Here is a 19,127-nt window from a genome sequence, read left to right as displayed (position 1 = left end):
GTTACAAAAAGTAAAACTTAAGCCTGAAATTTTAAACATGCAGAACCTGAGAAATGCTATTTAATGAAATGCGCATCATCGCATGCATCGTCGTCATGTTTCTTTTGTTATTTATAACAAAGAAAAGAATTTTTTCCGTGAACTTGAGGCTGAATGCAAAACATTTTATCGTGAATTTGAGTATTAAGGTTTAGGCGTTATAGACCCTAGAACGCAAAAAAAGTAGTCCCGCAGATTCGGCAATATTCAGAGGAGGTAATGACCAGATAGAATTATGTGCGCTCACAAAGAGTACCCTTACCTCTTTCCTCAATGTACAGATCCGTGCGTGCCTTATCCTCACCCTGGCCACTAGCGCCCTCGCTGGCTACGCAGGTCTCGGCTATGGTTTGGGCTACGGCCTCGGCTATGGTCTGGGTTATGGCTACGGAGCTTCTTACCTGGCCGCTCCAGCCGTCGCCACCTACCACGCCCCAGCAGTAGCCACCGTTGCACACGCCACTCCAGTCGTTGCTGCTGCTCCAGCCGTCGCCACCACCAGTTACCATGCCCCAGCTTTTGCCACTGTTGCCTACGCTGCTCCAGCTGTTGCTTACGCCACTGCCCCTGCCGTAACTAAGGTTGCCACTACCTACCACGCTCCAGTTGCCACCGCAGTCGCTGCCCCAGTCGCGACATACGCTGCTGCTCCAGTGGCCACCGCTGTTGCCACTCCAGCCGTCGCAACCTACCACGCCGCCCCGGCTGTGGCCACTACCACCATCCACCAGGCCCCGGCCATTGCCACTGTTGCCCACGCGGTCCCAGCTGTTGCCACCGTCACTCACGCCATCCCAGCTGTTGCCACCGTCGCTCACGCTGCCCCAGTCTACGGATACGGCGTAAGCACTCTCGGCTACGGCGTCGGCCACTACGGCTTCGGCTATGGTCTTGGTGCCTACGGCCTGAACTACGGCTACGGTCTTGGCACTCCCGTCAGCTACCTCACCCTCCTCCGCAAGAGAAAGTGTAAGTATGATAGCCTATTAGTTTAGCTGGATGTGTCTTCTGGAGAGCCAGGTGAATAGTTGTTCGCCGTTACTTCTTCATGTGAGTTCATTTGTTCTGGCGTAGCCCCAGTGACTAATGCTGCTTCTGATCTTTTTCTTATGCTGCAGAGACCGGTCACCTTCACATAACCGCCACCGCGCTCAAGTATGGAAGATTGCTTCCTTTCAAATATTTATAGTCAATAAATCCTCTACATTCCAATATAATAATACATCTGTGTTTCACCTGAATTGCCATATGTGCATGAAAATTCCACGGGAAATACAATGTGAGTGGGGATTTTCTGTCACTCCAAAAAAAAGAAAAATATATTACGATTGTGGATGTCATAGATGCCAATATGACACGAAGCACGTTCTAAGACTGGAAATTTCGAGGAAAAAATCTTTCCGTTCTACTCACGCAAACGCAGTAGTTAAACGAGGATTATTATCATTGCTTTTGTGCAACACCAAACGAAGTCTTGCATTAGTCCGAATAATAGCATGGAAGTTATTAGACGTATTGGGATCTTGAACAAAGAATTCAATTGGCAGCTTTCTCCCTGTTTTTGAAGATTCACAGCGCCCACAATGCAGGTAGCACATCATGCGGTGGAACGTAAAACGCCCCCATTCAACGCCTATGCCGCTGTACGTGAAACCCAATGCGAGTACAATATAGGATAAAGCAAACTCGGAGTGCGCTCGAGAAGAGACGCGAAGAACACTTGTGCTGTGTGTGTCAAGGATCCCTGCCATCCACGACGTTGTGAGGTACACTGCCATACATGTACGACGACGAAAAATAAACCCCAAATTACATAAAACGTTGCAGCACGTCCACAACCACACATCTGAAAGAACGCCTCGTTTGGCAATGAGCGCCACCTAGCGTCGTCCTGCCTGTGTTGCTATTACAGCAGTGATCAAAAAGATATACTTTTTTCGTTTCGTACCTTTGAGCTAAACGGCTCCAAATGTTGATGTTGCGTTATGCCAAACATTTAGTCTAAAACAACAGTCTCTTTAAAGCGCGCCGCCACCTCAGGCTGCTCACACCGCGCAGCGCACCCACTGGGCGCAGGGCTTGCGTATTCCAAGAATGTATTACAAGGAAATCGCGTACATCAAAAAGTACGTGAAAATGCATGCGCGCTGGCGAGAGAAAGGGTATTGGATGAAAGGTTAGATGAGCAAAAGGGTTGGCACGCTACTACCGGTTTAATATATACCAAGAGATCCAAGGAAGAAAGAAAAGAAGTAAAAAGAGAACGCACACGCGTCTACTCGCAAAACAACTCGGAAAGGGCGCTGACAATAAAAAAATTTTTATTCATTTCAGCGGGGCAGCCAAAGGGCTTATATATATAACACTTTCTTTATTGACGGCGCTCCAAAGTTATAATTTCCACTTTGCCCATTTCACGGCGCTCAATGCTTCCCCTGTCCGAGTTCTTGCGAGTAGAGGCGTACGCGTTTACTTTTTCTCGTCCATTGATTTCTTGTTATACAGGGTGATTACTTTTACGCTTTATGGATTTTTATAAAAACTAGCCTGATGCAGATAATTTCAGTCTTTGAGGCGGAATATTTAGACAGGCGCTTACATTACTTGCACAAGAAATTGAAACACATATTCCACTAATTGACAGACATCCACTAATTGTGTTTTGAATGAATTACCTTATGGCACATATTGCCATTTATGAATTGTTGGTGGTGAGTTTGCAGTGCCTACCTGCACGGAAAGAATTTCCTATCGCTGGCGTGTAACGAAAAGAGATGCTTGTCGGAAAACGACCTCATGACCTAGTTCAAGGTCAGCATCTCTTGTTTTCCGGAATGTAAAAGAGGAGGCTCTGCCAGAAATTTCGGGAGACAAAGGAACTCCTGCCATGACGTCGATTTACACGCTGAAATACATCACTTCGTCGAGTCACTGATAGTTTTTATTTGGGAGCTACTTTAATCAGACAGCCTTACAGCATTGTGCGTTGAACTGAAGAAAAAAAAATGGTCTCAGTGTGAACATTCCAATGAGGCCCACTTGACCTTACAGATACTTGACCTTTTTAGCTGGATTACTCGATCTTGCACTGCTTGGTGCAAATGAGGCAAAAAATAAACGCAACAAGAGACGAAGGTTCATCAGTAATCGCAATCGAAGAGAACCTTCGCTTAGGGATATTTTTCCCGTGTTTCGGGGATCACTGGAGCGTAGCGATGAAGACAGGAAACGGTGTAGCATCGACCAATAAGAGATAGACATCCTGTCCACTCCACTACTTGAAGTTGAAACCTTCTGGCCTTGCCCCAGTTCAGTGTGTGAAACCAGTGCGTGCTGAGAAACTTTTTGCAGATTATCATTTCACAGAGAGGGTTTACAGCTTCATCACGATTTCTAATATGCAACGACTAGTATCGCGAATTCGCTCTCAGATTTCACGTAAAAGCAGCTTTTTAATGCCACTCAAGGGCAGCACAAGAATGACCTAAGGACTAAGGGCAGTAAGCACCATCTCTGGGTACTCTATTTTTCTGAGTCCTAACCTCCTCAACTTTACGTTGCAGCCTGAACCACGACATGCTTTTGGAAATACTAGAACCAACACTGGAAGTTTAAAACAGCCGTGCTTGAGGAAATCGCAGAACGCATACAACGTTGACAAGAAATGAGGAAAGATAAGTTGATGAAGCGGTGTTGCTTGAAAAGCCGGAAGAGTCTGTGGCAGAAAGGGCCATAATTGTAAAGGTTAGTGGGTTCTGCTCGCAATGACTTATTTCCCTTCTAAGAAAGAAACGCAGAAGCAGTCCCAGCGTCGTACTGCCAACCACCTTAGCGTTACATACGTTGTGTGGGTTTAATATTCCACCACCGACACAGCCATCCCACATTACCGCATCTGCAAGCTCGAAGAAATCCCGTTAAAAGTAAACGCTAGAAACGTTATCGATAGTACCTGCGTCGTAATTGGATTAATTAAGCATGTGACAAGTTTCCAGGCAGTATATGCTGAGATACGGGTCTGGACTGCAGTGTACAGCGCTCTAACTTGGTATTTGTGGTGTAGTTAGTTGTCACTAGCGATTAATTTAGCATTAACCAAATAATTATGCGCCTTGTGGGGCATCAAGCGCTCTAGGAAACAAAGGACACAGTAGATATACGCAATAGACATTCTGTAAAATAAGTCACGTAGCAGAATTAAGTAATAAAAATAACGGAATCCAGGCGACTTGAAAGGATACCCAGAGGGCATGTTCGCCTGATGCTGGACACCCGCATTTAAGTAGTTCGACAGCTGAAGTATTGCGATAGAAGACGCATTCGAGCGAACGGGAAAGCGTCCGCAGTTCGGGTCCAGTGATTGCACTCTAATAATATATGGGGTTTTACGTGCCAAAACCACTTTCTGATTATGAGGCACGCCGTAGTGGGGGACTCCGGAAATTTTGACCACCTGGGGTTCTTTAACGTGCACCTAAATCTAAGTACACGGGTGTTTTCGCATTTCGCCCCCATCGAAATGCGGCCGCCGTGGCCGGGATTCGATCCCGCGACCTCGTGCTCAGCAGCCTAACACCATAGCCACTGAGCAACCACGGCGGGTCTGATTGCACTCTCGAGCAAACAGCTGTCTGCGTCCAACGTCCCACAGTAAACAAGTTCACCTCACCCTCGAGTGTCCATATGCGATGAGGTGGCACTCGCATCTTAAAACTCGGTGCAAGCCTTTATGAAATGGCGGCAGATAGAAAGGAAAAAAGACATCGCTTGGAGTAGCATGCCTATACACAGGTAGATATAGCAGAGATAAAAATAATGAATTGATTGATTGCATGTGAAGCGATATTATTGAATTCATGAAACCGGGCCAGGTGATGTAAGTAAGAGATATGAATGCGCTCATGGAGTATTTAGACAGATATGCTCATTACAATGATTGTCTAGCACTGGGTATGTACAATGAAGAGAACCTTATTATAGTTAAAAAGGAGAAAAAAATGTCATGGAGAGGTAACGTGGCAGTGGGAAAACTGCCAGTCATGTATCGACTACGCCTTTGTCTTAGAAATGGTCTGCGAACGACCAGACCAAATGACGATAGATGAACATAGAAAACAGCCTGAGCAGTTTAACTTTAATGTTTAACCTTAATGTTTAATAAAAGTTTAACCTTAATGTTTGGGATCTATACGTACACAAAACACGAACCAAAAGCAACAGAATTCTTGAACGATGAAGGAAAAGCAAAAAAACAGAGATCGAAAAAAAGAACAAGGACAAGAAAATGGAGGCCGCTCCTACAGCACTCTAGGAATATGAAAAGCTTGTACACGTTACGTAGCAGGAGATACAACAGAGACAGCAGAAGAAATCTTGCATTCGAAAGGAGAAACAATGCCAGTGGTGAAAAAATGTTCGAAAAGCCAGCGGAACTCATACTTCAACATCGATGGCTTTACTCAAATAAAATATAACAAAAACATAGGCGTTTCGCCCCCTATGCCACTCATGCATGATACTTTATGCCACTTTATGCATTATACTGCATTCATTCCTTTCACAAGTAGTCGCTACAACTAACCATATACCGGGGCACAGCACCAAATAAAGGAAGTGATTATCGCTCCTGACATAGAAGTAAGATTGGTCTAAATAACCAATCTGGAACAACAGCAATGGTGAGGGTTCCATCGTAGTACCACTGCTCTGCCCCGGAACAAGTTCATGTGAGAGTGGTTTCTATGGCGCACCCAGTTTGCTGATAGTGGCATCACCTGATAATCCGAGTGGCCAGGTGAAGGTATGGCTGCCATCCAAAAGCAGCATCCCTGTTCAATCTTAGGGGACTGTTGATTCTTGTGCATCATGGCTCGGTGCTCAAGAAATCTGTAGGCACGCCAAGCAAAAGGGCCATCTGGAATAACAGCAATGGTGAGTGTTCCATCGTAGCATCGGGGCTGTGCCACCCTATCGCATTGGGTTGGACGTAGATGCAATTCTCTTTATACAAACTTTTTCTTGCTTTGTCACGGCTCAACTAGGATACATCGAAGTGTAGGCGCTTTGCATGAAGTGAATCTGAAACACCTTTCAGAACAGTGTTCACGACTGTTTTATACATCTGTGTTTCCCTCAAGCAGCCTGCACAAATAGGACATCCTGTCCTCAACCTTGTGTGTACGAATTTCCTGTTCTATTTAAGGGTGCAAAGTTAGGCTCACTGCATAGCTTTCTCTAGATTCTAACCCACTTATTTCAGTCCTAACATGAAGTTTCCCTGAAACCTGTGCTGCTCCATAACATTCGTCATAGTGTCTCTCGTAGCGGCTAAATGCAGCAAAAGTTACCTTGAAAATGGCAGAGTTGTATTCCTAATACCAGGGTGGTACTCTTTGGCATGCTCAGCAAAACGACTGCAGTATTATGTGAGAAGTCGCAGTGTTCCCACAGGTAAGCTGCCTGAGCTGTGGAGCTTATGGAAGTAGCAATCGGTTCTAGTGCCGGAGCAGCGCTCGTGTGCTGCGTTGTCATGCGGTTCACATAGCCAGCTTCGGGCCGATTTGCGCTCGAGCCGCCCATTGCCGCAAGCCGCACCACACGCTTGCGGTCGCGCGAAAGATTGCACGCATCGAACACTAGCGCACAGATTTAGGTTTAGAAGGAGGAGGGAACGAGATAAGAAGAAGGCAGGGAGGTTAACCAGAATCACGTCCGGTTGGCTACCCTACACCGGGGGAACGGGAAAGGGGGAAAAGAAAGATAACAGGGAGGGAGCGGAGGGAAGGAAAGAACGAAATTGCAGTGAGTTCGCTGACGTGTGTGGCCTTACAGAAATTGCAATTATAGTCACAAATGGTCGGACAAGCCCGTCGTCCTTAAGAAGCACAAAAGTGCCTTCACCGCTTTATGGGCCGACGGGCGATGGGGGCGGTGTTCCAGCAGCACCTGCACAGAAAGCGGCTGATTGTGCAGTTTTTGAAAAGCTTTGGCAAGTTCTTGTCTCTCAGGGGTGTATCGTGGACAGTGGCACAGCAGGTGGTCGATGTTTTCTTCCGTGCCACAGACCTCGCATGCTCCACTGTCGGTCACTCCAATTAATGTAGAGAATGCCTTTGTGAAGGCAACTCCTAACCAAAGGGGACAGAGAAGCGTAGCTTCACGTCAAGGAAGTCCGAGTGGAGGCCGGAGTTGCAGGGAGGGGTTTAGTGGATGTAGTCGTGTAAGTCGTAAGTTCGGCGAGTTCCACTCGGTCAGTGTGAGACTGCGTGCCAAGTGTCGAAGCTGCCTAGTGGCGTCTGTCCTCGAAAGCGGAATTGGAACGCTGTGCTCTTCATGATGTGCGGTACGAGCAGCGTTATCGGCGGAATCATTGCCACTGATCCCACAATGGCCAGGCACCCATTGAAAAACGACCTCGTGACCTTTTTGTTGGACATCATGGTAAAGTTTCGCGATTTCGTATGTCAGTTGGTCATGGCATCCATGTCGAAGAACTGACTGCGTGCACTGTAATGCCGGTTTCGAATCACAGAACACAGCCCATTTTCTAGCTCTTTCAGATTCAATGAATTCCAGTGCTCGACGCAGGGCCGTTAGTTCTGCTGCCGTTGAGGTCGTGGCATGCGATGTCTTGAAGCGCAGTGTCATTCCTCGCGTTGGTACCACCACGGCACCACCGGAACTGCACGACGTAGTTGATCCATCGGTATAGATGTGGACGTGGTCGCTGTACTTTTCATGCAGAAGAAGTAAGCTCAGCTGTTTTAGAGCAGGGGCCGGTAGATCTGTCTTCTTCTGTAGTAATAATAATATTTGGGGTTTTACGTGCCGAAACCACTTTGTGATTATGAGGCACGCCGTAGTGGAGGACTCCGAAAATTTTGACCACCTGGGGTTCTTTAACGTGCACCTAAATCTAAGCACACGGGTGTTTCCGCATTTCGCCCCCATCGAAATGCGGCCGCCGTGGCCGGGATTCGATCCCGCGACCTCGTGCTCAGCAGCCCAACACCATAGCCACTGAGCAACCACGGCGGGTGTTCTTCTGTAGTCCTGGAATCATTAGATGTACTTGTGGACGGCTCAAACACCACGGAGGAAACGCTGGCTTGGCCGGAGGTGCGTACCCTGAAGTAAAGGACGCACGATGTGCACTGACAATGCCGCTAAATGTCGAGCAGGGCCTTGCAGCAGTGAGGCACGCCAAGTGGTGGCAATGGGTCCTAGCATAATGCTTGAGATGCATACGCATTGCCTCAACGGTAATGTGCGTCTTGATTGGGTAATCCTGCGCAAGGGCAATTGTTTCAGCCGTTGATGCACTGCGTGGTAAGCCGAGACATATCTTAAGGGCTTGGACTTGAATGCTCTGTATCGTACGCAGGTTAGACTTGCAGGTGTTGGATATTGCAGGCAGGCCGTATCGCAGGAATCCAACGAACAACGCGATGTACAGCTGTAACGTAGCGTGTACAGATACTCCCCAACTTTTTCCTGCAAGGAACCTGAACAGGTGACAGATAGCAGTCAGCCGCTTTTTCACGTAATTGACGTGCGGAGTCAAAGACAGGTCTCTGTCAATTACGACTCCCAAGAATCTGTGACTTCTGCTGTATGGTATAAGTTGTCCGTTAATAGATACGCCGTCACCAGACATTGGCTTCCTCGTGAATGCCACCATTGCGCACTTTCCGCATGAAATTTCAAGTCCCTGTTCACGAAGATAGAAAGATGTCATTGTGGCAGCCTTCTGAAGCCGAGTGCGAAGCTGAGGTCGTGTCACGCTTGATGTCCAAATGCAGATGTCGTCCGCATAGATGGAAAGTCGTAAGGTGCTTGGCAGGTTGTCAACTAATCCACAGAGGGTGAGATTGAAAAGAGTCGGGCTAAGCACTCCGCCTTGAGGGACACCTCGGCTACCGTAATGCTCGGATGTCGGGCCATTTTCTGTGTCTACGTAGAATGGTCTCCTCTGTAAGTAGTTGCACACCCACATATACATCTTACCACCAAGTCCGACGGCTTCTAACGTGCTAAGGATGGCTTCATGGGTGACATTATCATAAGCCCCTTTAACGTCTAGAAATAGTGCAGCAGATAGTCGCTTACAGGCCTTTTGGTGTTGCACAAATGTTGTCAAGTCAACAACGTTGTCTGTTGACGAACGGCCACGTCTGAATCCGGCCATAGTATCTGGGTAGATTTCATAGTACTCTAAGTACCATTCTAGACGTGTTAAAATCATTCTTTCCATTGTTTTGCCGACACAGCTGGCAAGTGCTATCGGACGGTATGAGGAAATGTCCAAAGGCGACTTGCCAGCTTTCAGAAGTGGAATGAGGCGAGTTGACTTCCATTCTTGCGGAACCGTACCCGTCTGCCAGGAGTCGTTGTACAGGAGCAAGAGTGCCTTCCGAGCTTGGTCTCCTAGCTTACACAGGGCACGGTATGTAATGCCGTCAGGTCCTGGCGCTGAAGAACGCCTGAACAAAGCCAGCGCAGCTTCTAGTTCTTCCATAGAAAAAGGGCATTCAATGCGGGGATCACGTGAGAACGGTGGGTGGTCGAGCGTTCCCGTACCCGTTCCATCGGAATTTGCTTCACCAGGAATCTTTCTGCAGAAAGATTCAGCGACATCAATATCTCTACATTGTAGATGGAGTGCCAGAGATTTAAGCGGGTGGCGCGGACCAAAGGTTATGCGAAGGCCACGAACAGTCCTCCATATAAGCGACAAAGGTTTTCGCGGATCGAGGGACTCGCAAAAGGATACCCATTGTCGCGAAGCCAGCTTGTTCATGTGACGCTGTATTTTCTTTTGTGTTCGTCTAGCCAATCTCAAATCATAATTGGACTTCGTGCGTCTATATCTTCGCTCCGCACGACGGCGAATAGCTCGAAGTTTCGCTAGTTCGATGTCGAAATCGGTGCGGGAAGAACCTTTCGAAAGGAAATGCGTGGTTGTTTGTATGGCATCCTTTATCGCGCCCTGTAGGTTATAGGAGGTGCCGTCACGACAACAGTCTTCCATTATTATTTTATATTTAGGCCAATAGGTGCACTGGATGGTTCTGGAGGACTTGGAGCTAGTCAAACCTTCGATCTTCAAATAGGTTGGGATGTGGTCGCTACCCCACGTTTCTAAATCCGAAAACCAGTGCACTCTTCTCGAAAGCGAATGTGAAACGAAGGTAAGGTCCAAGCAACTACTATACGCTGATCCGCGCAGATAAGTAGGGCTACCATCGTTTGACAGGCAAAATTCCAGTTCATAGGCAAAGGACACCAACGTTCTGCCTCTAGAGTTCACTTTGGAGCTTCCCCATAGGTAATGGTGGACGTTAAAGTCCCCAGTGAGCACCCACGGCTGTGGAGTCGATGAGAAAATTCCCCGTAAGCGCTCACAATCTAGACAGCTTGTTGGAGATAAATAGGCTCCAAGAATTGTGAACGTCAGCTTTTTCTTCTTCACTGTTAAGCAAACGTATTAATTTGCTTCGCCAGGAAGCACTGTGTGATGTACATAAGTCAAGTCCCGGCGTATAAACACAACGACCTTGCTGCACTCTCCGTGGGCAGAGGACATAAAGCACTAATACCCGGACAGTCTGATCGGAGCTGACAGGTTGGGCTCGCAAATCACGATAATGGGGAATTGGTGCGCAAATACAAACTGTCTGAAGTCGGACATGCGTGACTTAAGCCCTCTGGCGTTCCACTGAAAGACAGATGCATTCTTGACCTCCTCTTGAAACGACGGCAATTTTCGGGCCGTGGTTTTACCCTAGAGCCGCAAGCACCAGACTCAAGGTGTCCACCACATGCAGTGCGCTCTGTGCCGACGGGGTTTTCATGCTGCTCAGTAGAATGCGCATGGCGTCCATAAGTGACTTCAGCATCACTATGACTTGGCGATCCTCAGTCGTCGTCGCATCCTCGGTTCGTGAGGTCATTGAGGGCGGCGCAATCTGATGGGACTCCGGTGCAGGTTGTGCTCGTGGAAGTGTTGGCCACTCTTCAGGAGGTGCGAGTCTTGCCCCTTTCTTCGTTTTCGCAGTGTCTGTCTTTGTGGAAGTCGGCGTTGATACGGTAGCCGCTTTGCCGGAAGACTATGGTGTACATCTTTCAGTAGATGCTACTCTTCTTGATGCTCTTCGATGGCGATGTCGTCGTCGCCTGAGAGTAGCGGCAGCCTCTCTGTGCGTTGAATGGTCCCGTACCATACGTTTGAGCACTGCTCGCTCGTTCCTCACCCGCGGGCAATCATTGGATGAGGCCTCATGAGTACCATGGCAGTTAGGGCACTTCAACACAGTTGCGCGGCAGGTATCTGCTGAATGAAATTCAGCGCACCGAGGGCACACGAGGTTATTCCTACACGCACCTTTTACGTGTCCCATCTTGCAGCATTTGTAGCACTGCAGGGGCTTCGGTACGTATGGGCGGACTGGGTGGCGGACGTGGCCAACTTTGACGTGTGAGGGAAGGCTGTCTTCCTCAAACCACAGCTTCAGGCAACGTGTGTTGCCAAGTCTTGTGATGTGCGTGATAAGAGTGCCTTCTGTAGTTGGCTTTGTTAATATAGGTAAGTCGTCGGTTGGTATAGAAATGCCTACATCATAAATGACGCCGACAGTGCCATTGCAGCCTGTAGGTATCATGGATCGAACTTGTACTTTGTCGATCTCCGTTACGTGCCGTAGGCTTTGCAGTGCACTATGGTGTAGAACATCTACTGCGAGGACATTCTTCCGTGAGTTTATTCTCACGTCCTTTATCTCGTTTGGCGCGATTCCCTCAAGAAGCGCGGAAAGGACTTGCCTGTTTAGGAGTCGCAGATTGGACACTGGGTCCACAGGCATGAAGAGCATGGTGTACGGCCAGCGCTGTGGTGTTGTCTTCACGGTGGTGACACTTGGCGACGATGACCTCCGTAGCCGTCTTCTTTTTGAGGTTCGGCTCATTACAAGTGTGAAATCGTCGTCCGACGAGTCGACGCTGTCCGAGTACAACTCGGTTGCCTCGCTGTCCGCGTAACTTGACGCATTTCCGCGTTTCCTGGACGCGACACCACGTGATGGCTTGACTCCAGGAAGGTCTTCGAGGGCTTCTTCATCCATTGCCGCAACAAGGGAGTGGCAGCTCCAAGAGTTTGGAAATAAACAAAGCGAGACAAAGGTACAAGTGTTCTATGATAGAAACACTTCGTCGTCGTCCCCTAGGTTTACAATGTGTAAGGATACACTGTGCACACAGTGTAAATGGTAATTTGTGCACAAGTGCTAAATACGTGCAATTTTATTGCGCGACCGCAAGCGTGCGGTGCGGCTCGCGGCGATGGTCGGCTCGAGCGTAAATCGGCCCTTAGGAGCCTTCACCAGTCTGCTGACGCTAGAAGTCGTATTTGCATGGGCAACATATAATCTTATGGAAACTTTATCCATTCTGCGTGTTCAAGAAAAATATAGAACATTTGTATAATTAGGTGTTAAATCCGAGAAGCCAACAGGACGTTAACTTCCAGTAATAACATTTCTTTTTAAAGGGAGCTTACCCGTAGAACTTGTAAGGGAATGTTTCAATAAATTTGGTTTACCATTGTTGTAGTTTTGATGTCCTTCCAGCTCCATTTGGCTAGAACCTAAAGAGAGATGTGACATATATATGCATTTCATTAAAAGATCACACACACACACCAAGTACATGCTCATCAGTGATTGACATGATACGACATACTTCATCTAAGATGTCCTAGTGCTATGCATACAAGATGGGCCTGTATTCTGGCATTGATTTTTATTGCTAGTGCGTCCTGAAAAATGCATTTTTGATATTTCAGCGCGCTTCCACCTTGATCAGGCTAAATGCAGTCAGCCTCATCTAAACTGCACCCATAAAGAGAAGTATAATTCTAAGCAGGGTAGGCACCTTGGCCATCAAGAAGAAAAGCCACACATCCAAGGAGACAACGCACCAGAAAGCAGTGAACTAAGTCGAAATTAGATAAAAGCCTATTAAAGGGAATATTCAAAACTCATCCCAAATTGTTGATGCAATTGAAGAAGTTGAATGCAGTGTACTAGGCACACATTTCAATTTTGATAATATTGTACAAGGTTCAGAATGCGCATTTTATTTAAGTGATGGTGAAACGAAACCCCACCATGCGTAATTTTACCACAGGGTGATACACATAGGCACATACAAGTAAAACCCATCCTAAGCCCCTTATTCAGAAATGCATCTTAACCTGAAGGCCATGCTTGATAAAGGTCACACCTGGTGGGAACGCGCCCAAGAGGCTAATTGCGATTCTTTAGGTGCGTTCACGCTAGGCCGCATTCAAATCAAGTCAAGCGAGGGCTTCAACTTAAGATGCATTTCTGAATACGGGGTTACTGCCATTTGTACCCTGAATGCATGTGGCTAAAACTCCATGCGCAGCCGGAGAGTGGCCGCAGAGGATACACCACCCAGGTGGCAGTTTATCACAGCTGATTATTTCAGCTGTTCGATGAAATCCTCCACATTCACAATCTGTGCAGCGTCCTCTTTGGACACTGCTTGTAATGTATTCGGACAATGTCGAGGTTGCCATGGCGTGCAAACACGCGGGGTACCTGCACTTGAGATGAGCTTGTATTAGTTCGACAAAACAAGATAAATCAGATAATATCATTATGTAAATAAACCTTATTCGCTACATAACTCTCGGAACAAAGCGTTGCCTCTTTTTTAGGCATGACATTACTTTTACTGAAACTGGCACTAACAAGATAGAAATGGTGCAAAGAAAAAGCTTCGGATGCACTTCAGTGACAGACCTCTTAAATAAAGCAAAACTACCACCATTAATGCAAGGAAATCATGTATCAAGAATAAAATTTCTTTTTCAACTTATCAAAGGTCATTATAAGAAATGTCTCACAGGAATAATTGCTTCTTCATCGGGTTATACCACCAGGCAATGACATAGCCGAACAATAACCCCATTAAGTACGCGTAATAATTGTTTTAAGTATTCGTTCTTTCCATGAACAGTGGTTGAATGGAATCATCTAGGCAATGACCAAGTTTTAAAGTGATCACTTTCAGCATTTGTTTCAAGTATTCAGTAAAAATTTGTTATCTTGCTGTGCCAAAGCTATGTTCAAGCTCTGTTGACCAGATTTGTTTTGTGTTCATTGCCCATGCTATAGCGTTCTTTACATATGTATTGTTTCCCACCCGGCTAAAATCCCCAGTGCGGATTGCAGTATCGATAAATCAAATAGATAAGTAAATAAATTAGTTTCTTCACATAGACTACCACGCTGAGCGTGTTACCAAGGCTGTTTTTCTTTCTTTTTCGAATGCATTGAAGAATGGCTTCGGAAAAGACGGTATTAGCTAACCAATAATACCGAAAAAATATTTATCAAACTGCTTGTGGCAATTATATAGAACAGAATGATTGCATATCTACATGCATGCCCATTATATACAACCAGGCTTACTTTATGAATCTTCCAGGTGAAAGAAAAGGCCACAAATTCTTGAAAACAATTGTTTAAACCTAATCCTTGCTGTTCATTCTACACTACTATAGAGCCCAGCGTGAATGAGACGAAAGCACGATATATATATATATATATATATATATATATATATATATATATATATATATATATATATATATATATATATATATATATATATATTAGACATATCTCAAAATGTTGAGATATGAAGGAGGCACTCCATATTTTAATGTAAATTTCTTGATGTGACGCTCTCAAAAAAGTTTGAAGCAGCACATGTAATGTAAGCTACCCAATTTTTCTCAACCATAAATATTCTGCGTGGGGCCAGCTCTACATGGGCGTAGACGCACGCGGCGGCAACGCGCCTTCCCCACAATGCCAGATCGCTTGCTGTGCCGCTATCGCGGCGTCCTATAGCTAGCGCGATATCGATGTCGGAGTCCATGGCGGAAAAAAAATTGAAAGTCCTTGTCGGCACTATGGCAGTAAGTTCTTTAGTACGTTAATAGTACTGTACGATAACGTGTTTCCAGAACAACACTCAACGCTGACATATACAACCTGAATGTTTCGGAAACCGTGCGCTAGAAGGATAGACTTTCGGGTATTTTTCTCAGATAAGTTAGTACGGGCTCCTTTTGAAGAGATTGTACCAGTTGTTACAGCAAACGACACTGCACTAAACAAAGACGCCTAACAATGCATCAAACCAGCACGCCGAGCACAGTTTGTCACATACACTAAGATATGGAAAGTCATAAAGTGGTTGTGCGCGCTCTGTACTAGTTAGCTCTACACTGGAACGATGGTTGAGAAGAGCCAGGAATGCACGAAAGGCATTTGAAAGGTCGTCGTGAATCCTACTGGCTAGCTTACGTAGGAAATTTGCGGAAGCGACCAATGTCATTCGTGAAAACTCCCGTACAAGGCAGTGTTTCGAAAATCAATCCTCTCAGTGAACCGAGCTCATAGCTAGGCACTCCTAGCTGGCACAGTGTCTCTCCCTTCCCGAGCATCTGATAAAGTTTGAGATTTCTCGGAAAAATATGCAACATAACAGCGCTACATAGCGCACAAATTTCATGCTCATGACAGATCCTTGCGTATTCACGCAGCCTCCTACTGTGCCCTCGACTTTCTTCCTCCCGCGGCGGTTACAAAGTTTCAAGCTGCGCAAGAAAGACCGAGCTGAAAGCCAGCGAGGAAAATGGTCGAAAGCGTGCAATAGATCCAGATTTGTCATCTGCCTTGTCATCTATTTAGAAGCAGTATAAGCACTCCCCCTTCAACTCTGTTAAGTTACCGCAGGATGAAATGCCCGAAGCGTTAAAGACGAACTTGTTAACGATGGTCCAAGAACTTCCGGATCTATCTACAAGCGCGAGCAAAACTTCGCAAACCAGGCACAGAAAATGGTTGGCTTTTAGCGTTCTCTGCACAGTGTGTGTGCAACTAGTGAATCATTTGTCACCGTAACCGTAATAAAGCTCCGCCAGTGAAAGTTCGTCGTTAGAGCGCACGGACATGCTCTTTTTTTCTGAGGATATGCGCTGCAGGGAAGCGCGACGGCGCTACAGTCATTATTTTGCCGGCGCCAGTCCAGCTTTTGGCGTGGTTTGTCCCTTTGGAGAAGTAGTACAATTGTTTCGTAATGGAAGAAATGATTCATGGGACGCACAAATGTAGACGAGGTCAGTAGAGTGAAAGAAAAAAGAGCAAAGCGACAGTGAGGGCTTGGAGGAGCGGACTACGAGTGAGGAGAGGCGGTGAGCGCGCAAGTTTACGCTGTACGAAAGTGAAAAAATAAGAAAAATGGTTGAGGAGAGGACGCGCTTCCAGGCGAGTGAGCGGGACGGCACCACCGTACCGGTGTCACCGCGGACTCATCGCCGCGTTGGCACGTGCACGGAATTTAGTTTGACCTTCGTATAGAAGCGCACGTTGCATTTCGTCTAGAGCAAGGGTCCGCCTGGGAAAGACAGAATATGCCAGTGGAGGCTCATTAAGTTTTCTTCACTACTTGATTGAACACCTGACAGCGCATTTGCGATGCTGCTCAATGCGCAGGTCTAGGTAGGGGCGAAAAACTGGCAAATAAGGTGCTGCTGTGGAGGTTGAACCGGCACCTTGAGAAAAATCATAGCAGATCACGGTCAGGGTCGCAGAAACAAGGACAAAGTGAGGAGTGAACAACACAAGAGCTTACTGCGCGTGATCCTCTGCACCAAAAATACATGATTGGACTCACTAATCCATGTCTGAATTTAACACTCACAATAAATTTGCGCTGCTGCTCAAAATGGGCACTCATTTTCTGTTACTCGCCGTGGCAGTTTAGTGCATTTGGCACCGCACTGCTGACCTCGACGTCACGTGTATGATAGGAGCAAAATGCAAGAACTATCACGTACTTAGATTAAGGAGCATGTTAACCCCAAGTGTTAACCACATGTTAACTGACCCGATGGGCAAAAATAATTTGGAGTCTCCTCCTACGGTTTGCTTCCTAATTAAATCGTGGCTTTGGGGCGTTAACTTGGATTCATGTTTAATCTTTTCTGTTTTCTTAATGAACACGGTTAAAGTCTTAGTCTTGTATGCATGATCCCTTCCATCTAGCGCTATATTTTTGCATTCGCTTCATGTTTTTACTTCGTCAAAGTCGCGACGACTGGGAATACAGCGCAAAGACACATGTGCGGCTAAAGGCAATGTACAGCTCTCAGGATGGTAAAATGACAGACCGACGTAAAGGCAGTGTATGTAAGTGTTATTTTAGTGCAGGCTGTGTAGTAACGTCAGGCGCTAGGCATGTAACGATCATATAAGGTTGAGGAAAGCGTTGAAATGTCTATTTTATATTTATATCTGGATAACTTTCAGCACATGTATCTTCTACACGTTATTACAGGATGCTTTCTAGCCATCCTAGCAAGAGCTAAGCAGAAAACAGCTTACCAAGGGGTGTTCCAGGCGTCTTTCGCCGGACGTCCTCTAGACGTACAGTCGACCAAAAAAGTTTACGGACCAAGAGATCTCACAAAAAGCTGAATATCTCCTCAGTCTCAAGACGCAGCCTGTTATTCCCATTTCCAGCCTTTTGTGGCATATGCGAACAACATTGTGATGCACAATTTTAGTGGCTGCTTTTAAAGGCTACTGGTATATTTTGAATTTTCTGAGATCCCGTGGTCCGTAAACTTTTTTGGTCGACTGTACATAAAGGACGTTTTGAGGCCATCTTGAATAGTTGTAGACGGATCAGTTCATTTTGGCTGGTCCAAGACTGCTACAAGACGTATTGTGCTCAGTGGGAGTGACATTACTGGGCTTAGGAGCACCACCTACAGACCAAAAAGAGGGGTGAAAAGCAGTGAATTAGGGTTTGACTTATACATCGTGAGTAATGAGCAAAGGGTGCAACAGAAGGTCCCTGGACTGATCTATGAGACCACATAGTGCTACTAGCAGACAATGAAAAAATTGGAGGACGCTTTAGTTTCGCCTTCAAGAGTGGAACGCGATAGCGTTATTGCACCCCGTTGCCGCCGCCTACTCATTCACTCAGCATGCTCTTGAGTCACACAAAGACATACTTTTCATATACAACACTTCTAAGTCCACAGCACAACGTTTTTCTCATTATTTGTTCCAGGAGCACCGTGCTGACACATGACTTCACGCCAGCAGCATGGCACAAATCGCAGGGGACGCTTTCCACCAGACGCGCTACGGCGCAACGATCACGTCAGAGGCTCCCACATCGGACGCAGCACCTAGCAATCGCGCTGTGAGCGCAAAGAGGAGCCTCGTCGCCTGAACACGAGGGTTCGAGTGACGCACGCTGGAAGTTGGAAGGGGAGAGAGCGAGAAAACTTATTAAACGCAAGGGTATTGGGGCATCCTCGCACCAGTCCCCGCACGGCCCCAATGCGCTCAAACGAGACGAATGAGACAAGCGGGCGAGTAGGGCGGCAACTGCCGTGGCAGCGCCGTACATTGCGAGGAGCGGGTCTTCTGTGTTTGCTGCAAGGTGGCTCTGCGTGTGCGCCAAGAGCAGAAGAAATGTAAAGGAAACGTACTTCGCTACCCATTTAACTGCGACGTCTGTAATTTACATGCTCATAATTACCGATATATACCGCACTATAACTTTCTACGGCACGTTTCTAAGGCAACAACGCATTCACTAGAGGCGCTTTTGTGCCGCTTTGAACCATCTAACTCATGACTGAGTGGTAGCGTCTCCGTCTCACACTCCGGATACCCTGGTTTGATTTCCGCCCCACCCATCTTGCAAGAAGTTTTTTTTTCATTGATGATTTGCCTTCCGGGATTTCCGCTCACGGCCAAAGCCGCCGACGCAGACGACACCGGCTTTCCTGCGGCACGAGCTCCTGAATGCTATCGCGTTAAAACGTTTAGAGAGATTTGCGAATATGTGCCGCAGCGCGTCGACACATCTAGGCAGGAAGTTTCAATCAGATAAATCGGGAATTATGAGCAACAATAAAGAGACGAGTAATTACGACAATCAATTGAACCGCAGCTGATAACCATAGCCAA

The 19,127-nt window shown here is 46.7% G+C and overlaps 1 protein-coding gene across 1 annotated transcript in view; it reads left to right on the top strand.

Annotated features, from left to right (window-relative positions):
- The window catches only part of LOC135917835 (ice-structuring glycoprotein-like), a 59,854-nt gene that overhangs the window by 25,563 nt on the left and 15,164 nt on the right, over positions 1–19,127 (top strand). The window contains exon 2 of the mRNA XM_070533314.1: positions 321–1,008. Coding sequence (XP_070389415.1) covers positions 321–1,008 — 688 coding nt within the window. The remainder of the gene's footprint in view (positions 1–320; positions 1,009–19,127) is intronic.

This window comes from Dermacentor albipictus, chromosome 2 (assembly GCF_038994185.2).
Source record: "Dermacentor albipictus isolate Rhodes 1998 colony chromosome 2, USDA_Dalb.pri_finalv2, whole genome shotgun sequence".
Lineage (NCBI taxonomy): Eukaryota > Metazoa > Arthropoda > Arachnida > Ixodida > Ixodidae > Dermacentor > Dermacentor albipictus.
The sequence above is the reverse complement of the archived record's forward strand: the minus strand, read 5'-3'. Positions and strand labels throughout refer to the sequence as shown.